Source organism: Staurois parvus, unplaced genomic scaffold (assembly GCF_062004578.1).
Source record: "Staurois parvus isolate SC_StPar_1 unplaced genomic scaffold, SC_StPar_1.0 ptg000656l, whole genome shotgun sequence".
NCBI classification, from domain to species: Eukaryota; Metazoa; Chordata; class Amphibia; order Anura; family Ranidae; genus Staurois; species Staurois parvus.
In genome coordinates, this window is record NW_028318452.1 from 3,806,602 (window position 1) to 3,829,410 (window position 22,809).

Here is a 22,809-nt window from a genome sequence, read left to right on the forward strand (position 1 = left end):
CCTCGATCTGGGGCTCCACGCAAGATCTCACCCAGTGGGGTCAAAATGATCACAAGAATGGTGAGCAAAAATCCCAGGACCACACGGGGGGACCTAGTGCAGAGAGCTGGGACCAACGTAACAAAGGCTACCATCAGTAACACACTACGCCGCCAGGGACTCAGATCCTGCAGTGCCAGATGTGTCCCCCTGCTTAAGCCAGTACATGTCCGGGCCCGTCTGAAGTTTGCTAGAGAGCATTTGGATGATCCAGAAGAGGATTGGGAGAATGTCATATGGTCAGATGATACCAAAATAGAACTGTTTGGTAGAAACACAACTCGTCGTGTTTGGAGGAGAGAGAATGCTGAGTTGCATCCAAAGAACACCATACCTACTGTGAAGCATGGGGGTGGCAACATCATGCCTTGCAGCTGTTTCTCCGCAAAGGGACCAGGACGACTGATCCATGTACAGGACAGAATGAATGGGGCCATGTATCATGAGATTTTGAGTTCAAACCTCCTTCCATCAGCAAGGGCATTGAAGATGAAACATGGCTGGGTCGTCCAACATGACAATGATCCCAAACATACTGCCCGGGCAATGAAGGAGTGGCTTCGTAAGAAGCATTTCAAGGTCCTGGAGTGGCCTAGCCAGTCTCTCATCTTGAGAGTTGATGGCAACAGATTCCAAATGCAAATAGCACACTTGAAATGAACTCTGGACCTTTTATCTGCTCATTGTAATTGGGATAATGAGGGAATAACACACACCTGGCCATGGAACAGCTGAGAAGCCAATTGTCCCATTACTTTTGGTCCCTTAACAAGTGGGAGGCACATATGCAAACTGTTGTAATTCCTACACCGTTCACCTGATTTGGATGTAAATATCCTCAAATTAAAGCTGACAGTCTGCAGTTAAAGCACATCTTGTTCGTTTCATTTCAAATCCATTGTGGTGGTGTATAGAGCCAAAAATGTTAGAATTGTGTCGATGTCCCAATATTTATGGACCTGACTGTATTCTCAGCTGAACAGAAAAAGGTATATTGGACAGCACAGCGGCCTAGTAGTCAGCACTTCTGCCTTGCAGCATTAGAGTTCTCAGTTTGAATCCCAGTCAGGACACTACTTGTATGAAGTTTCCTCCTACATTCCAAAGACATGCTGGTAGGTTAATTGGCTGCTGTCTAAATTGGCCCTAGGGTGCATGTGCATGCGATATGTAGACCTTAGATTGTAAACCACCCTTTAAGGGCATGGACTGAATGTACAATGTGTAAATTGACACTGCTATAGATGTGCCTGAAAGAAATAACAGTACAGTAAAACTGGCCATAGATGGATTGAATCTTGGCAGGGACCGGCTGAGATCTGTCTATGGGCAGGCTGGTTGTACTGAAAGCAATCCCTCGTTCGACTTCAGTACAACCAGCCTGTTGGATTTTTTTTCATGTGATCACTGCCAGAGGCTATAGCCTCCTGCAGTGATCATTGTGTTCTGCCGACAGGGAAGGCTTCCAGCTGGTGGAACACAATAGCACAACAGGAGGGATTCCCCCATCAACACTGACTGTGTTGCTGGAGGAATTGAGCGGTTTTCTTCCTCTCCGCCAGTGGGCTGCTTTAGTCAAATTTAAAAAAAAACATAAAATAGCTTATATTGTCTTGTACAACAGAGAGCAGTAGTATGGCCAGCAGTACTTTTAAATTCCCTAAAGGAAGTTGTTATTAGTTAGCCATGGTTCTCACTTGATCTGCTGTTTTGGAAGAGAACAAAGTGATAAAATGCATTCTATAAGTTGGGTAGCACAGTGGCTAAGTGGTTGGCACTTCCATCTAGCAGCAGTAGGGTTGTCAGTTCAAATCCCAACCACGGCATTATCTGCCTGGAGTTCTCCCTGTGCCTGCTATGGTATCTTCCAGCACTCCAAGACATGCCGGTAAGTTAATTGGCTCGTGTCTAAATTGATCGTAGTATGTGTATATATGAATGTGAGTTAGGGACCTTAGATTGTAAGCTCCTTGAGGGAAGGGGCTGATGGGAATGTACAATATATACTGTATGTAAGGCATTTTGTAAATTCATAGCACTATTTAAGTACCTGTGATAAATAATAATATATTTGAATAGATTCAACTCTTGCAGTAATTTGTTCAAAAGGGAGATTGGACAACTTTTAAGTATGCCCATTGTGTGGCCCTGAGAATAGTATATATTAGTGTACCACCTAGATTGTAAGCTCCAAGGATCAGGCCCTCCTAACCTTCTTGTATTGAACCATATTGTTGCTGTATTGTCTCCCGTTATATTGTAAAGCGCTGAGCAAACTGTTGGAGCTATATCAATCCTGTATAATAATAGTACAGTATCCCAGTGGGATTGCTGGAGAGGGCAGGTTCAACGGGCTAATGAAAGAACCAGTGTAACATTGTTCAGTTGCCACACCCGGTCCGACACTTTATTCCAAAGGGTCTGAACATACAGTATGGGAACTCCAGAAATTTTTTTTACTGGGTTATTGTTATTATACAGGATTTATATAGCACCAACAGTTTACGCAGCGCTTTACAACACAAGAGCACATAGGACAATTACAATACAATTTATTACAGTAGGAATCAGAGGGCCCTGCTCGTTGGAGCTTACAGAGATCTAATCAGCCTCTAAAACGTGATTTTTGGCTTGCTGAATAAACCTAAAAGCTTATAATTATGAATACAAGAGTCATATGTGCAGCAATTCCTTCACTTACTTTATCAGCAATGTCTACTCGGGCTTTGTGGCCTAGAAGAAACGTCACAGCCTGGAAATGGCATCCAGCCACAGCGAAGTGAAGCGCCGAACGATCGAGCTAAGAAAAGGAAGAAAGAGTTTGTCTTGTGTCCAGATAAGCACATGATCAGTCTATGTCACACAGTGCGAATAACAATCACAACCAAACAACATTTGTGTAGTGTATTTTTAGTGGGGCATTGCAATGTATATACTAATGTAATATTAGAGTTACTTTCACATTTCTACATAATTTCATCATAGTATTGTTGAGATATTAGCCATGGAATGAGCATATGGGTTCTTTTCCATTATATATTTTATTAAATTTTCTTTTAAGAAAAAAATACGTTACAAAACCATCATAAATCTTTTTACGTCATACATATAAACGTTATCCCCATACCCACCCCAACACACCCCTGTCCAATCTCATCTTATCCTCTCTTTCCCCTCCTATAAATCTAGTTATATATATAGATGTCTTTAACCATTTAAATTCTCTGGTACTACTATCAGTGGACCTTTCATTTTTAAGTATTTTTCTGAAGTTCTAAACTCATACCATTTACCCCAAAGCATTCTAAACTTTTCCATTTCATCTTTCTCCATGTAGCAAAGTTCCTCCATCCTACTAACATATTCCACTCTGTCTATCCAATCCCTCATTGTTGGTGGATCCTGGGCATTACAAAACCTAGGAATTAAACCCTTTGCCGCACCAATGTATGCTTTTCAGACAGTCATCTCCATAAAACCCCATTCACACCACCTGCAATTTGGTAACACATCTTACACGCATTGGTGGGTTGTAGGGCCATTTATTTTGAATGACACCCTAATGCACCTACACAATGCACCCCAACATACAGTGTGGGTTGTGGTATGCTTCCAAATACAAAACGCTGCAGACCAGTTTTTTTATGCATTGAAGTGCATTACAGCTCACTCATTTTCTCCTATTTTAAACAGGATGGCAATCACCCAGCTCCGCCCAATGCGTGTTGTCACGGTCACGTGGCTTCCTCAGGGTTACCAGGAGGATTGTCAGCTGAAACTGAAAGAAATGCGGGAGCCGCTGCTTTCTTTGCACATGCAAGTTTTTAAATCATACATGTAAGTGCAATTTTATTAAATAAAGCATTTTTGAAAAATATACTACACCATGAAACCCCCCTTTTCTATATGAGTTTATCATAGGAGGAACTATGAACTTTTAAAGGGCCATACACCATTTTTTTGGAGAGGACAAAGGAAAAGAAGCCAGGTGCCCCAGGAGAGACATCAGGGAGTAAGGATCTGGCAGCAAATCCAATGAGCGGAAGCGTGTTTGACCTGATAATTTAGCAGGTCCACAGATAGGTGAACACATATGGTGAATGGTGGTGGGGTGCACCAGAAGGCACTAATTAATATTCCATGGGTGTATTTAGAGAAATTGAGCTTATATGGGCATTGTACCACTATTAGCAAGTAGGACATTGACTTTATTATAATAATTTTTTATGTAGATTTTTATGTACATTATTATTCAGTTTGAGATTGTTTAGATGACTTATGTAACTTGTTGACTGGGTTCATTTAAGGAAGGCGTGGCAGCAGTTTAATCTATATATTGTTTATGCAGGTTGTAGGAGCACACTTAACTGCAAGCTGCTTCCATTATGTTCATGCACACAGATACATGCACATGATTGATATACTGTATATTATATTTATGATATCATTTATTATACATCAGAGATGGATTTGATTTAATTTATTTTATGAACACACTGGTAGCGCAGGATAGACACAGTACAAAGTGTTTTCATTCATCACCAGCTCCTAGTCTTCCCCCCCAGCCCACACGCCACCCCCCACTGACTTCTCCATCACGTCCAACAATGCCACCATCAGGCCCACCCCGCAGGCCAGAGTACTTGGTGTCATTCTTGACTCCAATCTATCCTTCCAGCCCCAAGTCCAATCACTAACAAACTTATGCAGACTCCACCTCCGCAACATCACCAAAATACGAACATTCCTAACCCCAGAAACCAATAAACAGCTCATCCACTCCCTCATCATATCACAACTCGATTACTGCAACTCCCTCCTCACTGGCCTGCCCCACCACAGGCTATCCCCGCTTCAGTCGATCCTGAATACGGCAGCCAGACTCATCCACCTTACCAACCGCTCCGTTTCCGCCACCCCCCTCTGCCACTCCCTCCACTGGCTTTCGATTGCCCAACGGATCAAATTCAAAATCCTAACACTGACATACAAAGCTGTCCACCATACTGCCCCAAACTACATCACCGACCTAATATCCAAGTACCACCCAACACGCACTCTCCGCTCCTCAGAAGACCTCCTTCTCTCTAGTTCCCTAGTCTCCTCCTCCCATGCCCGCCTCCAGGACTTCTCCAGGGTGTCACTCATACTCTCGAACTCCCTACCCCAATCCATCAGACTATCACCTACTCTCCTCTCATTTAGGCGCACCCTGAAAACCCACCTCTTCAAGGAAGCCTACCCCACCCCCTGCTAATTCCCGACCTCCTCCACTCTTCCTACCACTCCATCCCCCACAGCTATCTCCTCCTGTACCACTATCCCCTCCCTCCTAGATTGTAAGCTCCAAGGAGCAGGGCCCTCGATCCCCTCATGTTTGCATTGTATTGTTATTGTACTGTTGCATGTTCTGTCTCCCATTGTAATGTACAGCGCTGAGCGAACTGTTGGCGCTTTATAAATACTATATAATAATAATAATCACCAAGCTACAAGTACAAATACTTACAGCATTTCTAGCATTGATGTTCACTCTCCGTTCTTTGAGCTGGGCCATTTTGTCTACATCATTTGCCTTGGCTGCTTGGTGGAATTCCATTTCACTTTTTAGCACTAGATAGGATACAATATCATAAGATTTATGTCTATTGATTTAATGATGCTGATATCCTGCAGCTGGATAAGGAATTGATCTGGCTAAATCAGAAACTATTATTTTCCATTAACAGTATTCTATGCAAGACATTTTAAACTGACGTTTAGGTATGGAAATGTTCACATTGTTACATTTTTGCAGCTTGGATCAATGTACTGTAAGAATGTACTGTAGAGATGTGCACAACAGAAAAAATTGTTTCATTTCAGAAGAATTATAGGCAAAACTTTTTTTTTTAAATTTTGGATAGAGAAATGGAGGGTTATAACCCCTGTCAGTTTTTTATTCGCCATGTGTGTCCCATTGGGGAGATTTCCCTTCACTTCCTGTCTCATAGCCAAACAGAAAGTGAGAGGAAATCCCAGCAAATTAAGAGAATTCCTTGGGAACCCCCAGGTCACCAGAACTAGTGTCCCTACTAGGACATTTCCCCTCTATTGCTTTTTGGGGACAACCCAAAATTTGGGATTTTCTTTAACTTGCACTTTCAATGATAAATGGTAAACAGGACAAATACTGTAAAGGAGGGTGAATCTTCCTAACGGGGATATGAAAACTGATGGGGGTTCTAATCCATCTCCCCTCTATCCAAAACTAAAAAAAAGTTTTGCCTTTAGTTATACTTTCATTTTGTTTCTTCATATTCGGTATGTTAAAATGATTTGTTTTTGGAATTAATTTCATATATTTGGATTCGTTTTGCATATTTGTTATTTTCAAATTGATTTGAGATTGTCGGAAAGAAATAAAATTCAAAAATGAATTCCAAGTTGAATTTGAAAATGAATTCAAATTCAAAAAGGAGACATATTTCAGTAAATACAGTAAGGTATAAAAGTGAAATAAGTTGATGATTCCTACTTTGGCTACTTTATAGAATAGAATAGATTAGAAAAATAGAATAGATCAGAATAGAATTTTGGAAGATGGCTATATTTGTTCTATTTTATTCTATTCTTTTTTTGTATTTCTTTTTTCTATTCTATTCTGTTTTATTCTATTCCTTTACAGCATATTATATTGTATTCTATTCTATAAAGCAGCCTAAGAAGGAATCACTGTCTTATTTATTTATTTCAGGTACTTATATAGTGCTGTCAATTTACACAGTGCTTTACATATATATTGTACATTCACATCAGTCCCTAACCCTCAAGGGGAGTACAATCTAAGGTCCCTAACTTACATTCATACATACACATACTAGGGCCAATTTAGACAGGATCCAATTAACCTACCAGCATGTCTTTGGAGTGTGCGAGGAAACCAGAGTACCCGGAGGAAACCCACGCAGGCACAGGGAGAACATACAAACTCAAAGTGGTGCCATGGTTGGGATTCGAGCCAACTGCCAGCTCACTTTTATACCTTACTGTATTTAAGGCAATATGTTCCCATTTCAAATTCATTTTCAAATTCAGACAATTCAGTTTGTTATAATTTATTTCGTATTTGTTGAAATTTATTATTGTGATTAAAAGATTCAGATACATCCAAATCCAAACAGTTTTGTCCAAATTTTGATTAATAAAAAAACATCACACATGTCTAATGTATTGTATGTGTCATACCTGTGGGATCCCCATGGAAGTTGAAAATCACTGTAGTAGGCACTACCACTGGGATTGGCGCTAGCTTCTAGGTCCCATGCCATATGGCAGCCTGCTGCTAACTGAACACGAGGTCACCTGCTCAGCATGAGCACCATTCAGAGAAGACTTTGCAAGTGTAGTTGCACTCTTTTTTTCTTAGTAATTGTGGCAAGGCTTCACTTTATAGAGAATATCCAATCAGTTTCAAGGAAAATTTAAAAAAAAATTTGCTTGCACATGATTGGATGATGGAAATAAGCAGTTTTACCACATTTATTAGCCTCTTGGGAAAATGAGTACAACTGCATTTGCAAAGTGTACAGTCTATTTGTCTTTAGTAAATCAACCCCATGGCATTTTCTTGATGAATGCAAAGTGTTCTCTGACTGGATGAGGTGGAGATCGTGATGTTTTCACTCAGCCTCCCCCACCTCGTCCAATCAGTGATAAGATCAATGGTGAGGGAAAAACTTCCAATGCGGACACCTGTACCTTTGATAGATTTACAAAAAGTAAACTCCATTCAGTGCAGGAAATAAAAAAAACTCTCCCAAGCTCTACACAAACATCAAAACATAACTTTGATTGGAGATCTAACCATTCTCTATTTAGAACAAAAAAAAATGATTTGGCTTTACACACATTTTGATATAAATATAGATTTTTAGGTATCTAAACTGTTTTTTTTTTTTTGGAGGAGGGGGAAATAACAAACATGTCTATATTTACCTGCTGTGTGCAGTGGTTGTGCACAGTGCAGCCTGGATCCTCCTCTTCTCAGGTCCCTGGCAGAATCTCCTGGCCCCTCCCCCCTGTCAGCTGCCCCCACAGCATGCATCTTGCTTTTGGGGCACCCACTGCTCCACGTGTCCATTCACACACGAAGCCACGGCTTGGCCCCACCCCCACTCTCTCTTCATTGGCTGATCTGGCTGTGATTGACAGCAGTGGGAGCCAATGGCTCCAGCTTGCTGTCTCAGCTAACGAGGAGGCAGAGACCCGGGACAGCCGAGGCTGTTGTTCATATCGCTGGACCGCAATGAGGCTCAGGTAAGTATTGAGGGGGCTGGGGAAGCTGCTGCACACACAAGGTTTTTTACCTTCATGCATAGAATGCATGAAGGTAAAAAACCTTGAGCCTTTGCAACCACTTTAAGATACAAATGCTCTTCACTGAATTCGGCTTGGTTCACACCTATGAAGTTTGCATTTGACCCATTTCTGAATTGCATTTTTGTACCTGCATTTTTTATGTGTTTTGCTCTTTTTTTTCTTGTTGCAAGGAAAATTTAAAACGCAAACGCATCAAAAACGTGGCAAAAATGCTGCAAAAACACACTACATGGTTTTCCTCAGTGTTTCCATTGAAGTCTACAGAACCAAAAATGCATTCAAAAAAGTCCCTGACCCTCTTAAAAAATGCACCTGATGAGAACGCAGAGATATGAACATGTCCCATAGGAAATCATGTTAAATGGACTGTAGTGCGTTTCTGCAAAACGCTGTGGAAAACGCTTAGGTGTGAACCTATGGTTCCAGTCAGCTGTTGTGAAACACCACTCGGATCTAAACCCACAAACTCTGCTGCATTTGGCAGTCGTTCTTTCTGAGCCAGCTGAGATGCTGGCCTGCACCCTGTCTGATCCTTTGGACAATCCTGCCTTGTTTTTTGTGAACCTTGAACTCCTTGCTCCTCCCATAACCGTCCTGCTTAAGCTACGCCTTTCTACTTCCTATTTGCGAGATTATTGTGCTCTTCTTCAGCCAATATCTTGCTCCTGTCTCTCCGTATCTTCACTGCTACTCATTAGCGACCTTGGCTTGGTACGCTTCCACTTAATCTCAGCCTGCAACCATTCTTTACCGACCTTTGGCTTGACCCTTGACTACGCTTCCACTTAATATCAAACTGAAACCACTTGTTACCGACCTTAGGCTTGTTTACCGACTATACTTCTGCTTGATCCCTACCTGCTATATCTACTACTGGACCCCGAATTGCTCACCTACTGATGGGGAAATCCTGAGGACCACCACCTAGTACTAACATGCAGCAAAACTCATCTCCACCATCAAAAACTCTGGTGAATACCAGTTAGTGCATAGGGTCCACAACTTAGGTGAGCCCACATCATCTGCCAGGGTGACCTGGCTGTGCATATATGCAGTTGGTTGGTGCGAGCCTCTCTACTGCTATAGCTACTGGTCTCTGAGCCTGACCATGACAACTGCTCTAGCACAATGGCATAGAGAAAGATCGCCGCTCTGAAGCTCATCTTTCATCCACAACCCGGCTCAGTGAGTAACCAACACAGCTAGCCACCCCGACGAGTTTCGTCATCATATACTTTTTCAAGGGGATAATGAAAGGCGCGGGGATGTGGCATGCAGTGTTGGTTACTCACTGAGCCATGTGGATAGAAGAAGAGCTTATGCAGAGGGGCCAGCTTTCTCTCTGCAAATTGTACTGGTGTTTGTTTTTTTTTTTACAGAGGGATTCAGTGATTTCTTAACCTTTTGTGAGTGAATTTCCTTTTTTTTAATAAAGTGTATCTTAGTGGTATTAAACTATTTGAGTCATTTTATTTTTATATCATATTTGGAGGATTTACGGAGGAGAGAGCTTTCATCTCAAGGAAGGGAGTTTCCAAAAGTGATTAACCTTTTATCTCAATCTTAACATCTTTGATTAGAGAATTATTTCTTTGTGGTGTCTGTTTGGAGAGCTGAGAAGGAACCTAGCACCGTTTGTACTTGAAGAGCTTCTTGCACACAGAATATTCACCGTGGTCTATTTTTGGTGGACTTCAATTATTATCCTGGTTATTGGATGGCTACATTGTATCACATGATGGTTTCAAGTCACTTGAGTTCATACACTAAGTCTTTTATTTATTATTTTATTTTTTAAAATTGATTTGTACATTTACACATACACTCTCCGGCCAGTTTATTAGGTACACCTGTTCAATTGCTTGGTAACACAAATTGCTAATCAGTTAATCACATGGCAGCAACTCAATGCATTTAGGCATGTAGACGCGATGCTGATCTACTGGAATTTTCACTCACAACCATCTCTAGGGTTTACAGAGAATGGTCCGAAAAAGAGAAAATATCCAGTTGTGTGGACGAAAATACCTTGTTGATGTCAGAGGTCAGTGAATGGGCAGTCTGGTTCGAGATGATGGAAAGGCAACAGTAACTCAAATAACCACTCATTACAACCAAGGTATGCAGAATACCATCTCTGAACACACAACACGTCGAACCTTGAAGCAGATGGGCTACAGCAGTAGAAAGACACACCAGGTGCCACTCCTGTCAGCTAAGAAAGGAAACGGAGGCTACAATTTGCACAGGCTCATCAAAATTGGACAGTAGAAGATTGGAAAACCATTGCTTGGTCTGGTGGGTCTTGATTTCCATAGAGATGGTTGTGCGTGAAAATCCCAGTAGATCAGCAGATTTTAAAATACTCAGACCAGCCCGTCTGGCACCAACAACCATGCCACGTTCAAAGTCTCTTAAATCCCCTTTCTTCCCATTTTGATGCTTGATTTGAACTTCAGCAAGTCGTCTTCACCACATCTAGATGCCTAAATGTATTGCGTTGCTGCCATGTGATTGGCTGATTAGCAGTTGGTGTTACCAAGTAATTGAACAGGTGTACCTAATAAAGTGGCCGGGGAGTGTAGTGTGTTTACACACATAAGTTTGATTCATTTTTGTTTTGATAGATTGGGTACGAGTTAAAGCAGTATTGAACCCAAAAGCAAACAATTAATATACTGCAGCTTGCCAGAAGTTACATGTGGAGTCTGTATTAGTTTTCATTTTTTGGCTTTCTTCTATTTCCATCTGGTGATTCTGCAAGCAACTCCACTGTTTTTCAGAAATATGAAAATAAAGATACTTTCATTTTATAACAGCATTGAAAACAAATGATTATGATTTTTTTAATGTTATTTTTGACCATCCAATAAAAGCCTACTTGAAAAATTTCTCGTTATGTTGTGAGTGCTGCGTATCCGCTGGCCATTTCTTTACACAATTTAATAGATTCCCTGCATACAATGCAGCTTTTCCTCTACAGATTCATTTGGTTTACTTTCAGTTTCTAAGGACTACATATCCTATACCTTGCTGCCAGCAAGCAGTGATTCCAGTACTAACTCCTCTCAGCATCTCTGTAGTTCAGACAGCAGGCTCTGTGAAATGTGTGACACAGCAGTGCCTACTCACAGGGCATAGTGCATTTGTGTCCCTGTGTTCATGAAAGTAAATGTATGGGGATCCTCAAGAAGTACAATTTCAACCTGCAAGATTGTTCAGAATAGGAGTAGGCTAGAATTTATTGAAATACAATTTGAACATGCATATATCATTTTAACTTTTGCCCATAGATACACTTTGAAATCTCTATCAGGTTTGGTGTCCGTCTGGGATTCTGCTGGGGAGTGGTTGTCACAAGGACAGGGAGACACAAACAATGACAACAGTATCCTCACATTAAAATGTTGTATTTGTTAATTTTCCCATTGGAGGGATTTCCCATCACTTCATTTTTTGAGAGGTAAAGAGGGGAAATCTACCCAACCAGACAGAGATGGTGAATAAAATCTTACAGAGGCTCTATCCCTCCTCCCCACACTGTCAAATAACGTAGTTTTATATGGAGTTGGGCTTAACATTTTATAGACAATATTTATTTCAGGTGCTTATATAGTGCTGTCGATTTATGAAACACTTAACATAGATATTATACATTCATATCAGTCCCTACCCTCGAGGAACTTACAATCCAAGGTCCCTAACTCACATTCACACATTCTAGGGCCAGTTTAGACAAGAGCCAATTAACCTGCAGGCGTGTCTTTGGAGTGTGGGAGGAAACCGGAGTACCCGAAGGAAACCCATGCGAGCACAGAAAGAATATGCAAACTCTGCGCAGGTAGTGTCTTGGTTGGGATTTGAACCGATAACGCTTGTGCTGCCAGACAGAGTTGCTAATCACTGAGCAACTGTGCTGCCCAAATATTCGTTCTGTTTCAGCATAAAAAGTTTTTAGTCTTATGTTCACAAGAAAGCTTTGGACAGAACAGGATGAACATAATATATCAAATTTGTAATTTGACGAAGGGGTGGATTTTTGGGATTACATGGATGTTATAAATAAAATAGAATTCTCTCCAGTCCTAAAATATGTCCATAGAAGCTTTATCTGATTCCTGTAACTAATTTTCCACTAAACCCTGTGATATCAGCAATTAGTCATAGCTTTGTGAGAATAACAATGTAATTGCTCCATTAATGTGATGGTGGGTTACACAGGTCCTGAAACACTTGTAATTTGCTTATCTAAATAACAAAAGGAAATGATGCAGTGCACTCTGTATTAGACAGCTTTCCTACCAGGTCTAGATCAATCAAAGCTCCGGCCTAACAAGACAAACATGAATGTATGATCCAGCAGGTTCTGCAACTTTATGTTGACAAACTGCCTAGGGGATGATTTACATCTCCTTATATTGTAAAGCATTGCAGAAAATGTTACTGCTACATAAATCCTGTATAATAATAATCATTTACAAAAAAATGTCATATTTATTCCAGCTTTGAGAATATGTTCATTTCAAGAAACATGTCATTTTAAATCCAAAGTGAAATACTGCAGATGGCAGCGATCAAGTTCAGCTTTGCTGTCCAGGGACTTAAAGCGGAGCTCCACCCAAAAGGGGAAGTTCCGCTTTAAGGACTGCACCCCCACTCCCCATTAAGGATTGGCACCTTTGGGGGGGGGCAGGGGGGGGGACGGGTACCCAAATTTGACAGGTACCCGCTCCCACTTCCGGTCCGATCGCCTAGGTAATCAGAAGGTGTCCTCCCTCCCTCCCTGTAGTCTTCTGGGACACGTGACAGGTCCCAGAAGACTACAGGACCATAAATGAAGCGCAACGCGACTCGCACATGCGCAGTGGGTACCCGGATGTGAAGCCACAAGCTATCACAGCTGGTTGCCCACACTGAAGATGCCGGCCTCCTGGAATACAGAATGGCCGGTGAATGGTTGCACGGGACACACCACGGGATCATGGGACAGGTAAGTGGCTGTTTTTTTAAAAGTCAGCAGCTACAGTTTTTGTAGCCGCTGACTTTTATTTTTTGACAGAGTAAGTGGAACTCCGCTTTAAAGTGGAACTAAAGTCTCAATTTTAATAAAAGTTATTAAAATTGACATACCTGCCTGATGACAATTTTCTTTAAATTATACATTGAGCCGCGCAAGCACAGCTTAGTTTACATTCCGGCGCTGATCCTGTGTGCTGGGATGACTGAACTCCTGCGCATGTGCAAAAGTCACATCATGCAGCATCGGCCAATGAAGAAAGCCGTAGCCCAGAAGGAGCTGAGCAGAAGATGACAACACTGGACAGGTGAAAATAAAGGGAAAAAATGACTAAAAAAAAGCAAATGAATACAGACAACACACCTGCTTTTTTAATTTGATGCATTTTTATTTTCCTTATTTGGGATTACTTTTCCTATGTAACATTATTACTGACCCATATTTCCCCGTTTGTTTTGGCTTTTATTTTTTTGGTTTATATCTCTTTAACACCTTCCCGCCCGGCCTATAGCAGATTGATGGTCGCGCAGGACACCCACCATTGTGACTGGGCGTCAAATGATGTCCTGTCAAAACGAGCCGCTCACGTGGCCACGCAGCAGCGTGATCAGTCACATATCACTACACTGGCCCGTTGCCAGTGTCATGTGACTGCTGTGACCAATCACAGCAGATCACATCAATTGTATACAATGGATGGCTTCCTGTCATGCCATTCATTGTATACAATAGTGTTATTAGCTGTGATTGGTCAAAGCAGTCACATGGTACAGTCAGGGCCAATCACAGCCCATCTGTATCATGTGATGAGCTTTGCCCAATCACAGCTAATCACAACAAAAGACTGCATGAATCAGTTTCATTCAGTAACAATGGTTGCAAATATCAATTAAATACATTGGTATTAGCAATCACAATGTGTAAAAAAAAAATCCCAATCACTCGCCCAGATTAGTTCATTGTTACTATGGGAACATTGTTTTGCTTTGGCCACAGTGTGCTGAAAAATAAAATAGTAAAAAAAAGAAAAAATGTAATAAAAAATTAAAAAAAAGAAACAGTTGAAAAAAAAATACAAATTCAATTATTATTGTTCTTATTCAGCGTCTCTGTGTCAAAGAAAACCCAATAGTGCAGATGTCTTCTATTAGAAAATTCTTCTCTTTCTTTCTTTCACAGGTGAAAAACTCCTCTTCCTCCACTTAATACACTCAAAAAAATAAATCGCATATAGTGCATTGTCCAAAACGCATGATATCCAAAAAAACCTCAGATGAAGTCGGAAGTGACCAAATGCGTCAGTACGTGACGTCGGACGTAAACCGGAAGTTACAGAGCGGCCATTTTGAAAAGGTTTTCATACAGTTTTCCTATTAGGAGTTTAAGCTGAGACACCTTGCTGGTTTGTAAGCACATTTCATTATTAAAGAGCAATATCCCTATTCATTGCCCACTACACTATTTTGAGTATACTTTGTCACATAGTATGATGCCATTGTGAATCGGATACGCTGTGGAGTGAGAGGAGCCCCCCCCTTTTGTGCAAGTGGACTTTATCGTTTGGTAAGGTGCATGAGATATGAGGTGGTGGTCAGTGTGTTCACCAGCACTGAGAATATTTCATTTCTGTGAGGGGAGCATGTATGCGGTTTTGAAGATATGACACTATATATAATTCCTTCGGAGGATTTTCCATACGAAAGTGGACGGATTTAGGAGTTCAACCACAAACGTAGGTGGATTTTGTGGATGCTCTTCCAATTTTTAAGAGGGTAAGAGAAAGGATGACAGAGGTTAGACGTGGAGTGGAGTGTTTTACACATGTAGCACTGCCCCTTGGGACAAGCTGGAATATATTATGGGTCCTGCACTCAATAGATCCAACCCTAAGCAAACCCAATCCCTCTGGCACAACTGGTAATGAATAGCAAATACCCCGCCAAGAAATTTGCTGACACAGGGTTAAATGAAACAAGAACAATTTTATGGAGAATGAAATGCAGTGTAGAGGGGTGGGGTTCCCCTTTCAACTTCAAAACTTACTTTTCTTCTTTTATGCAATGCAGTAAATTTGGTCTGCCACTAGAGGGCTTCACAGCCAAGAGTCTCCGGATGGCAGAGTTGCACTTTAAGCAGAATACAACTGATATCAAACAAATAAACTTACTTATACTCTATCAATGAAATGTATTACCCACACCGGTGTATGATTCTGCTTCTGAGGGGCGTTAGCCAAAAATCACCTCAGAGTCAGAACAGGATGCAACAAAGAGGTACCTCTAATAAGGCTACTAAGCCAGATTCCCCCACTTCAGTCCTTGTAACGGTGGAGCTCTAGTTGTGCACGTTTAGTCCTTACAATGAAGTAAATAGCAGCTGAAGGCTTCTTTGGAGTTTCAGCTGGTGTGGGTTACATCCAATTTCACTAGGTTTATGGGCTGAGAGGGTCCAACCTCAGTGTCTAAACGCAACACAAAGCACCCCAAGACCAGGGGCAGTCGCAGGATGCAATCTCCCAGTATGTGTCAGTCCCCGGGGCAGACAGTCTCAATTACACTGGTGGTGAGGGGCAAAGCAGGCAGGGGGATCTGTGGCTTGCACAGGGCCCCGGTTGGGTGAGATCCCAGCAGTGGGGTGCGGATGTCCCAGTTTATATGCAAAGTGTAAATGGTGTGTCTTACTCTCTCCAGTGGGACAGCTCACCAGACTCTGAGCACACAGCAGGGTCCCTCTATCCACGCTGGGTGCTGTAGTGCCTCCTCCTCTGCTTGGACGGGCTCCACATGTCCCTGTCTTTTCTCCAGCCTCATGTCTCTCTGTTCTCCCCTTCACTTCCTGCTTGTAGTGGATGAGTCATGAACTTGGCAGAATGCCCAGGTTTTACAAATAGGGGAGAGAGAGGAAGGACTGACTGCTGAACATGTGATTCCTTCTGAATCCACTTGTACAAGGAGCCTGCTACACACATATTTGCACTAATTTTGTAAGTGCGTTTTTTTGTGTTGGATATCATGCGTTTTGGATAATGCACTATATGCAATTTAATTTTTTGAGGGTATTAAGTGGAGGAAGAGGAGGAAAGAAAGGAAAGAAAAGAAAGAAAAGAAAAGAACAGAAAAGGAAAGAAAGAAAGAATTTTCTAATAGAAGACATCTGCACTATTGGGTTTCCTTCCTTTGACACAGAGACGCTGAATAAGAGTTGGACTATGTGTTTTTGACTTTCGGGGGGAGAAAGTATAATCTGCCGTCTGGGGTTATTTATCACTTATTGTATTAGCATTTAGTTATAATACAGATACATTTACTTAATTATTATTTTCACCAAAAAAATGTAGCACAATACATTTTGACCTAAATTTATAGAGAAATATTATTTATTAGCAAAACTTTATAACAGAAGTGACGAAAAGTGTTTTTTTTTTTCAAAAGTTTCAGGTGTTTTTTTATTTATTTAGCAAAAAATAAAAAACTCAGTGGTGATTAAATATCACCAAAAGAAATCTCCGTTTGTGTGAAAAAAATATTAGAAATGTCATATGGGTACAGAGATGCATGACCGAGTTGCAATTGTCATTCAAAGTGCGACACCGCTGAAAGCTGAAAATTGGCCTGGGCAGGAGAGGGGTATAAGTGCCTGGTATTGAAGTGGTTAAATTTACGTTTCCCTTTTTACTTTTTTTATGTCACTTAATATGCACATTGGGTATTTTGCTTATATCCATTAAATTAGTGTAGGTTACCCTGATAATAATTTTTTCCTACATATATATTTTTTTCTTTTATATTCATTGCCATTATTCAATTGGTTATGATTGATGTAAGTTTTTATCCCACGTACTCTGGAATTATGGCTCCTGTAGTGTGAATGCACATAGTGAGCACTGTGAGCTTCAACAAAATGGCGCCCACTAATTGATTGCGCGCCTTGCAGACTATTTAATTGGAGTCTGTTCATGACATCGGCAATGGGTATACCCCTGAGGATGTACATGCGCACGAAACGCATTGGGTGGAGCCTTAGTCACGACTCAGAGCGGCGGCCATCTTGGTATGTGTTTGTAACACGTTATATATCTTTCCACGTGGATTGTTTTTATACTCCTTTTAAATAAATACTACACTATATATTGAATCCTGGGCTCCTGTGGCAAGCTTTTCTCTTTAGGAGGATTCCCCCTTTTTTGATCTCAGGTTTACCAGTACTCATTGGAGAAGTCCAGTCTGTACATATGGATCCTTGAGTTTTTCACCTATGAGATCAGCATTAATGCTACTATACCAGTAGCTTTCTGGTGAGTGCATAGCCATTAGCAGTAGTGGATTCCCTCACTGGATTAAGAGCACCTTTTTTGGATATTCAGCACTGGTATTGCTGTGATTTGTATTACCACGGAAACTTTCCTCATTTGTATCTCCACATTTTACTTTATTATTGGATGGACATCTATGTATCACTTAATTACTTCAGTGTTATTGTTTACACACTTTATTGACAACTTTGTTCATGCGTTTTTATTGTCCACTTAATGATGACATTTAATGTTTAGTGCTGCACTTTATTATACAAGTTTTATGGGATTTGTTGCCTTTACCCTTTGTGCTAACGGCTTTTAGATTTCAGCACTTGCCATATACTACATATAAGAACTGTCAAGCTGCAATATAATATTTTTTGTATTTGGATTTAATATTGCTTTAAGCTGTCCTACGGAGAGAAGTTGGTCTTGTCTGGAGGAGATATAGACATGTACATGCTCTGTAGCACTAGTAGTCCATGAAGCTACAGTAAATGATTTTAGAGCAACTTAAGCTCTCCTGATCATCTGATAGTTGATCAAAATGTAAGATTTTTAAGTATTCTGTAATATCTGCAAATGTATTTATTTACTTAGGTATTATATAGTGCCAACAATTTACGCAGCGCTCTAAATCTTATGCATTCACATCATTCCCTTCCCTCAGAGAGCCTACAATCTAAGGTCCCGATCTCGCATGCATATATACTATGGCAAATTTAGACAGGAGCCAATTAACCTAGAAGCATGTCTTTGTAGTGTGGGAGGAAACCCCCGCAGGCACATGGAGAACATGTAAGCTCCATGCAGGTAGTGCCATGGTTGGGATTCAAACCAATTATCCTAGTGCTGCCTAATGGAAGTGCTAAACACTTAGCCATTGTGCTGCCCAGGGAAGGTAGAGAGATGTATGATAGCACAATAATATACACTGGATTTCCACTGTGATGAAGGTGTGTTCCAACCGCCACGGAGGTTAAAAGCATAACATGTCGGCATGTCTCAAACATAAACTTGCTTGAAAGGAATGGCCTGTGTGTGGATAGAAAGGGGAGTTAAAATAGTAATTAAATAAGCAATTTCTAGCAACCTAGAATTTTCAGCATTTTGAAAATATCTTCATAACTAATCATTTCCTTTTCTATGGAGTCAATGTAGCCAACCTTTAACCAGGCATATGTCACACTGCATCCTTTGCCGTGTTGTGAGACATTTAACATGATTGCAAAAGGAAGGTCAGGGTCTCACCTCCTTGTTTGCCATTATAAAATCTATCTGTATAAGGCTTAACTTAGCAAGTGATTAAAGTACAAATACATTCACTTTACATGTACAGTAAATGTGTTAAAGAATTCTTTGCATGTGACTTACATATCTCATGATTTTCTGAGGGACCTGTAGTTTTAGTTTTATTCCGAACGTTTTGTACCAGGCCAGTGACAGTGCCAGTAACATTACCCATCTTCTTTTGAGCAGTGCTCCCCAATCCAGCAACAAGTCCCACCATTCCATCCTTCTTTGTCATGTTTTCCAAATTTATCATCTTTTACTATTTCTCTATGCAGCGTGAATCTTGCAATCCTTCTAAAACCAGATGACAGCATGCTTATAGAATCATCCTTATAGTCCCTTTCCAACCGTTCTTTTCTCTGCAGAGTGCTGTGCAATGTAACACTTTCTGATAGTTGTGTACACCTAACATGTGAGAGTGGGGCTGGGTTGCTGATCAGGTCTCTCCTCCCTGACTAGGTTGTCACTGTCATTACGTAGGTATGTCTCTGTGCCATAGGACTCCCCTGCAGGTACACCCAGATCAGAATGACTCATTTCTGCCTACTGGAAGCTTTTAACTTCTCAGATCAGTCTTGGCTGCTTGTTGCAAAGGTAGGTGCAAGGAAAAGGGTGAAAGGTTAGAACAATTATGACTTACGTATGTAAATGAACTATGACATTGTTGGAATTCAGCTGTTTGCTGCAAATGCATTGTTACAGGTACACCCGAAGTCAGCACACAGCATAAAAGGCACACAAGAACCTCTAGGCACTTGAATCAAGCAGCTGCTAGAGACCCAACCTTATTTCCAGCCACTCATAAGTCCCAGTGCTGGCCGCTGTCAACAACCATGTAACTCATCAGCACATGCTGAAAAAAAAAAAAAAAAAAAAGAGGTCAAGAATCTGATCATTGGAAAGGCAGCCTTTGGGTATGGGTACCCCAGTTCTTCTCTTTCATGACCCTAATATCCGTGAGACAATATGTCAGCAAACATGATTCAGAGTATCTTTCTGTTTTCCTAGAGAGTCCCATTGGCCTAATCTGCGCTTACATGGCCTACGATAAACAAGCAGTGCTGAAGATCAGGCTATATAGGGGTTAATTTCCAAAAATACCAAATGCTTCCAAGGGGTCTATTTAAAAAAAAAAAAATCCATGCATCTATCGCTTCCCTAGATGTTCTCATTTATTAAAGTGGAGTTCCAGCCTTTCTTTGAACTTCAAATATTTCAAATGCCCCTCCAATGTACAGTGCGAAATGGAAATCATTTTTTTGTTTCTAAATACCTTTAATTTAATTCTTCCGGCGGCACTTCCTGTCCCGCCACCTAGGCGATAACGTCATTAGGCGATTCCCATTGGCTCCTGGGATATCGTTGTCATCTATCCCAGGAGTCTTCGGGAAGCCTAATAATGTAATGTGATTGACAGGTTGCCATAGCAACAGGGTGGGTACTTCCGTGACACCGCCATTGCTATGGCAACCTGCACTAAACACAATACGCCCTGCAGTGTCATTACTGCGCAGGCTCGAGATCGGGAAGTGCATGCTGGGTAGCCAGCTGCACAGAATCCCAGAAAAAGACACAAGTGGGCTTCAGATGCCCACATCCTAAATGGCCACCTGCCTGCGTCTGAGATCGGGTACATTTTTAAAGATTTTAAGCTAACCAGCACGAATACTGTTCTAACAGTATTCTAATTTAAATGTACAAGTAATAACAATCACAAGGGAATTAAAAAAAATTGATTATGGGGACTGGAGCTCCGCTTTAGCACTTCCGCCTGGCAGTACTAGGGTCGTTGGTTCGAATCCCGACCACAGCATTACCTGCCTGGAGTTTGCATGTCCTCCCTGTGACTGCGTGGGTTTCCTCCGGGTACTCCAGTTTCCTCCCACACTCCAAAGACATGCTGGTAGGTGAATTGGCTCCTGTCTAAATTGTCCCTAGTATGTGTATGTATGAATGTGAGTTAGGGACCTTAGATTGTACGCCCCTTGAGGGTTAGGGGCTGATGTGAATGTACAATATGTATGCGTAAAGCGCTGTGTAAATTGACTGCACTATAAAAGTACCTGAAAGAAATAATAAATAAATAAACTGAAATACCAGTAATCCTATTTCACAAGATTTATTTTCCTTCTAAATTTCTACCATACAACATATATTCCTTTACTGACCTCAAATGTTTACTCCTTCATTTTTTCCCCAATATCTTCCTATTTGTCTATTCAGAGTTCATTTATTTCCAGTCACTCAGTGTTGAATGTAGGGTTGTGGTAGTTCGAATTTAGGTTTTCTCAAAAGAGTGAAGTCTATTTGTTCCTGCTTCTTTTGCAAATGTTTATTTTGCCATTGTGCTACCTTTACTTCAATAGATGCAACACTAAAGCACACGTGTTCAGCAGAATCCATTAGCTGCCTTTTCTACTAATAGTCATCTCCTATGATGGCCATAGACAGATTAAATTTTGGCTGGTTCAGCAGGAACCAGATTAATTTTTATCCATGTACAGGCAGACTGGTAGTACTGAAGTCGATATGCCGACTGACTTCAGTGCAACCAGCCTGTTTGTTTTTTCCGTGTGATCACTGCTGATGGCTATAGCCCCCAGCAGTGATAACTGTATTCTGCCACGGGGAAGGCTTCCCACACTCCCTGTTGGCAGAACACAATACTGCTGAAGGAGGAAGGTTGGAGGAAAGAAAATTGCACAATGTATGGCTAGCCTTGAGCAAACATCTGTACTTGTAGTCAATTCTTCAAAAAAAAAAAATATTAGCACATATTTTAATTGCTACAGGCTTTTTTATAGCATCATCAAGGAGGTTACAATCCATGATCATTATCTCACATACATACAGTACTAGGGACAATTGCAATTTAACCTACCAGATGCAAACTCCATGCAGACAGTGTACTGGTCGGGATTCAAACCGAAGACCAAAGTGCTGCAGAAGTGCCAACCACTAAGCCACCTTGCTGCCCTATTATGTACAATTTTAATTCATTTAGTTAGCACCTAAAATAAAAACAAAAAGTTACATGTGTTGTATTCTATATAAACAAACAGAATGGTTAATGGTGTATTTATGTTATTAATGTATACAGTGCAAATTCCAATAATAAATATAGTCCAATTTAAAAAAAAAATTATTGAAAAAAGTATGCAAATGCCTTGGATTCTAACTTCATTAAGAGAGGGTAACTGGAGTCAATTATAGTTATGTACAACCATTCACTTTTATTGGTGACTGTATGCACACCATATGTGCTTCGAGAAAGGATTTGATGCTCAAAGACTTAAGCTATTAAATGTCCCTGTCCATAAGGCTTAGAATGGTGTGTTTCTGCTTTGCTTTCTTGGGGCCCGAATGACTTCAAGTTATTAAGGGACTAAAAAACTCCATGTTTTAGGAGAATTTAAAGGGTAAATTTTTTGGGGGAAAAAAAATTAGTGAATAAAAAAATAATATAGCATATACAATCGCAACACATGCCATATTGGAATTAAATGTTATTAAAAATGACCCTTCCTTTTCAATGTGCAGTGATGTAATTTTCAATATGGCTGCCTGGAGGTATTCTGTACACAGATCGTGTACAGTACACCCCCTGAAAATGTAATTTCCTGCTTGTGTGATTGACTTATGGAGTTTCCCAGAAATCTGCACTAAGATGAAAGTCAGATTTTGAGCATCCCCTGCAACAAAAATGCCATCTTTTGTGAGATACTCCCAAAGGGAAATCATGTCTAAACAGATGCAGACTTTGCAAATTTTCTCATTAGTCCTGCAAGTGCAGCAACTGAATAAC

At 40.8% G+C, this 22,809-nt stretch overlaps 1 protein-coding gene across 2 annotated transcripts in view; it reads right to left on the bottom strand.

Moving 5' to 3' along the window:
• Positions 1 to 19,433, bottom strand: part of ANKDD1B (ankyrin repeat and death domain containing 1B) — a 64,068-nt gene extending 44,635 nt beyond the window's left edge. The window contains exons 1-3 of one of the 2 annotated variants that reach the window (XM_089694232.1): positions 19,086 to 19,433; positions 5,549 to 5,652; positions 2,741 to 2,839 (exon numbers count right to left, since the gene is read on the bottom strand). In XM_089694232.1, coding sequence (XP_089550358.1) covers positions 2,741 to 2,839; positions 5,549 to 5,652; positions 19,086 to 19,257 — 375 coding nt within the window. In that variant the 5' untranslated portion in view covers positions 19,258 to 19,433. The remainder of the gene's footprint in view (positions 1 to 2,740; positions 2,840 to 5,548; positions 5,653 to 19,085) is intronic. The other variant, XM_089694233.1, reaches the window with a different exon arrangement.
• Between the last annotated feature and the right edge of the window lie 3,376 nt (positions 19,434 to 22,809).